At 31.8% G+C, this 2,569-nt stretch overlaps 1 protein-coding gene across 1 annotated transcript; it reads right to left on the bottom strand.

Annotated features, from left to right (window-relative positions):
* Positions 1–1,449: 1,449 nt before the first annotated feature.
* LOC145570859 (protein FAR1-RELATED SEQUENCE 5-like) lies at positions 1,450–2,310 on the bottom strand. Its single transcript, XM_081629986.1, has 3 exons — positions 2,302–2,310; positions 2,028–2,216; positions 1,450–1,749 (listed from the first exon to the last, which is right to left on the bottom strand). The coding sequence occupies exons 1-3, from the start codon at positions 2,308–2,310 to the stop codon at positions 1,450–1,452; spliced, it is 498 nt and encodes a 165-aa protein (XP_081486112.1).
* Positions 2,311–2,569: the final 259 nt, after the last annotated feature.

Genomic DNA, 2,569 nt, shown 5'->3' with positions numbered 1-2,569 from the left:
TTCACTTTCATCTTTCCTCAGAAGAAGATCAATTTTGTTTGTGCACTCATCAATAGCTTCCTCAATGGCAGTTCGCAAACTTAAATCAATTTGCGCACGATCAACAAGCCTTATAAAAGTCCTAATAATATGTAATCTCTACACATTAGAAGGTATAACTCCCGATTCAGCTACAACATTATCATCAACCCGAGTACACACTGCAGACTTTGTCCATATCTTTAGAATATACCTCTTTGGGATGTAGGTGATGTTGTTCAAATGAAGTACACGCAATGAGTGCTTACATAGTAGTCCAACCTCACTAAAATATTTGCATGAACAATCAACTGAAACCAATGATTCATCAAAAGTAACAGTGTGCATGACCAAATCCCTCTTTGGATGCCCAACATGATACTCATAAAGAGGATGTTGAATTCCTATTATCTTTGCCGTGCAAGAAAAAAATACTCACAAAATTATCCTCAAATTTTATATACACGTGAATAGTGTAAATCTTTCGAGCATGCTCCAACAAACTAACATCTGCCCTCACTAAATGACGTTTGCCAGACATGCTGTCATAATCATTTTTGCCTTCTTTACTTCTCCATTCATCAACAACCTCAATGAAAGAATTGTAAAACTCACAAAGCCCATGAGTGATATGAAGTCTACGGGAAACAGACCTGTTTATAGTTTCACTTCTTTGAGAAGATAAAATACCACCACTAAAATAGTCCTTAGAGTATGCAGGACACCACATGTCTATGATATTATACAAATTGTTGATCCAACTATTATTCTTGCAATCATATTTTGTAAGCATGCTGAAATTCAGAAAAACATTAATGAACATAATGCTTACTAAAAAGAACATCCTGTAAAGACATAATGAACATCAGTAATTGCAAAAAAAAAAAAAAAAAATAAAAAATTGAACATTACATTATACATTACATTATACAAAAAAGAACGTGTGAACATCAGGTTCAATATAAACATTAATGAACATGATGCAAACTAAAAAGAACAATTGTGAAAATATAATGAACATCACTATTTCTGAACAGAACATTTGCATTATTAAAAAGAACATATTGTAAAAGCATAATGAACATTACATTATACAAAAAAGAACATGTGATAATATAAATCATAAAATCAAAATAAAATCAGAACATCAAAAGAATATTACCTAGACCAATAGTGCTCAAACTCCTGAATATTATCTGTGTATTTTAGGACTATGTCAAACAAGTCATTAAACCTTTCTTTTGCCCTCAATCCTTTGATATTTTTATTTGAATTCTCTTTGATATGCCAAGTACATAACCGATGCCGAGAATTTGGAAAGACAATCCTAATAGCCTTGGCCATAGCTTGAGCCTGATCAGTCATGATTGTTACAGGATGTTTACCTCCCATCAATTTCAAAAAGGTAATGAACAACCACACAAATGACTCTCACTTCTCAGTAATAAAAAATCCAATGCCAAACATAACATTTTTATTGTGATGATTCATGCCAACAAATGGACCACAAATCATAGCATATTGATTTGTACGATATGTTGTATCATGAACCAATAAATCCCCAAAAGCATCATAATCAACCTTCATCCTATTGTCTCGAAAGAAAAAAGACTGCAAATGACCTTTATCATCAACATCAAAATCATAGTAGAAGTCATACTCATTTGATTTACGTTCTTTAAAATAACTAAGCAGTTGCTTAGTATCACACCCATCAAACTTCTTTATCTTCTGTGACGCTCAAGCATCATAAGCATCACTGCAAAGAAACCCCAAAATTTTCTCACCACCAGCTTGATTTTGTAAAACTTGAATAGCATCAGCAACACGTATACCATTCTAAGTTAAACTATTAAACATACCAAATTGTTCCTGACTGACCTATAAATAATTAAGAAAAAAATACAAATGTTTTCACAAAGAACATACTCATGTATAATAAAGAACATGTTAAATATTAAAGAACATATGGTAACAGTTATATATGAGATATATGAATAAGATCTTACCTTCTTATGAGACCTAATCAAATGTCTTTTTGAAACTGGAACTCTGCTATGATTATGATCCATGAGATGTTTGACAACAACAAACAAACCAGAATCTAATTCAACATCAAATTGAATCATTGCTTTGCATTCTGTACGAAAGTTTCTCTTCTGATACACTTTTGGTTCATCACCTGGCTTTCTTTCTTTCTTAAAACCAGCATAAGAACAAACACAAAATCGTTGTCAAATAGTAACCTTATCTTCTCTAAATTCTTTTTCGCCTTACGTGTACCAAAACCATGTTTAAATGCATAGTTATTGTACAACTCATATGACTCATTATCAGACTTGACTTTTTTGAGATAAAGTTCAGATTCCTTTCCCTCAGTAAAGCCTAAAATAATAAAAAAATACATGAATATTAAAAAAGAACATAACTCGTATAAAAAAATATCATATGTATACAAAATAACATATTAGAACGTGAACATGAAACGACCAATTAATCCTCGGACCAAAGTCTCCATATTAGAACGTATGACGCTGCCAAGTATAATGTT

Source organism: Chenopodium album, chromosome 2 (assembly GCF_948465745.1).
Source record: "Chenopodium album chromosome 2, dcCheAlbu1.1, whole genome shotgun sequence".
In the NCBI taxonomy this organism is placed as follows: domain Eukaryota; kingdom Viridiplantae; phylum Streptophyta; class Magnoliopsida; order Caryophyllales; family Amaranthaceae; genus Chenopodium; species Chenopodium album.
The sequence above is the reverse complement of the archived record's forward strand: the minus strand, read 5'-3'. Positions and strand labels throughout refer to the sequence as shown.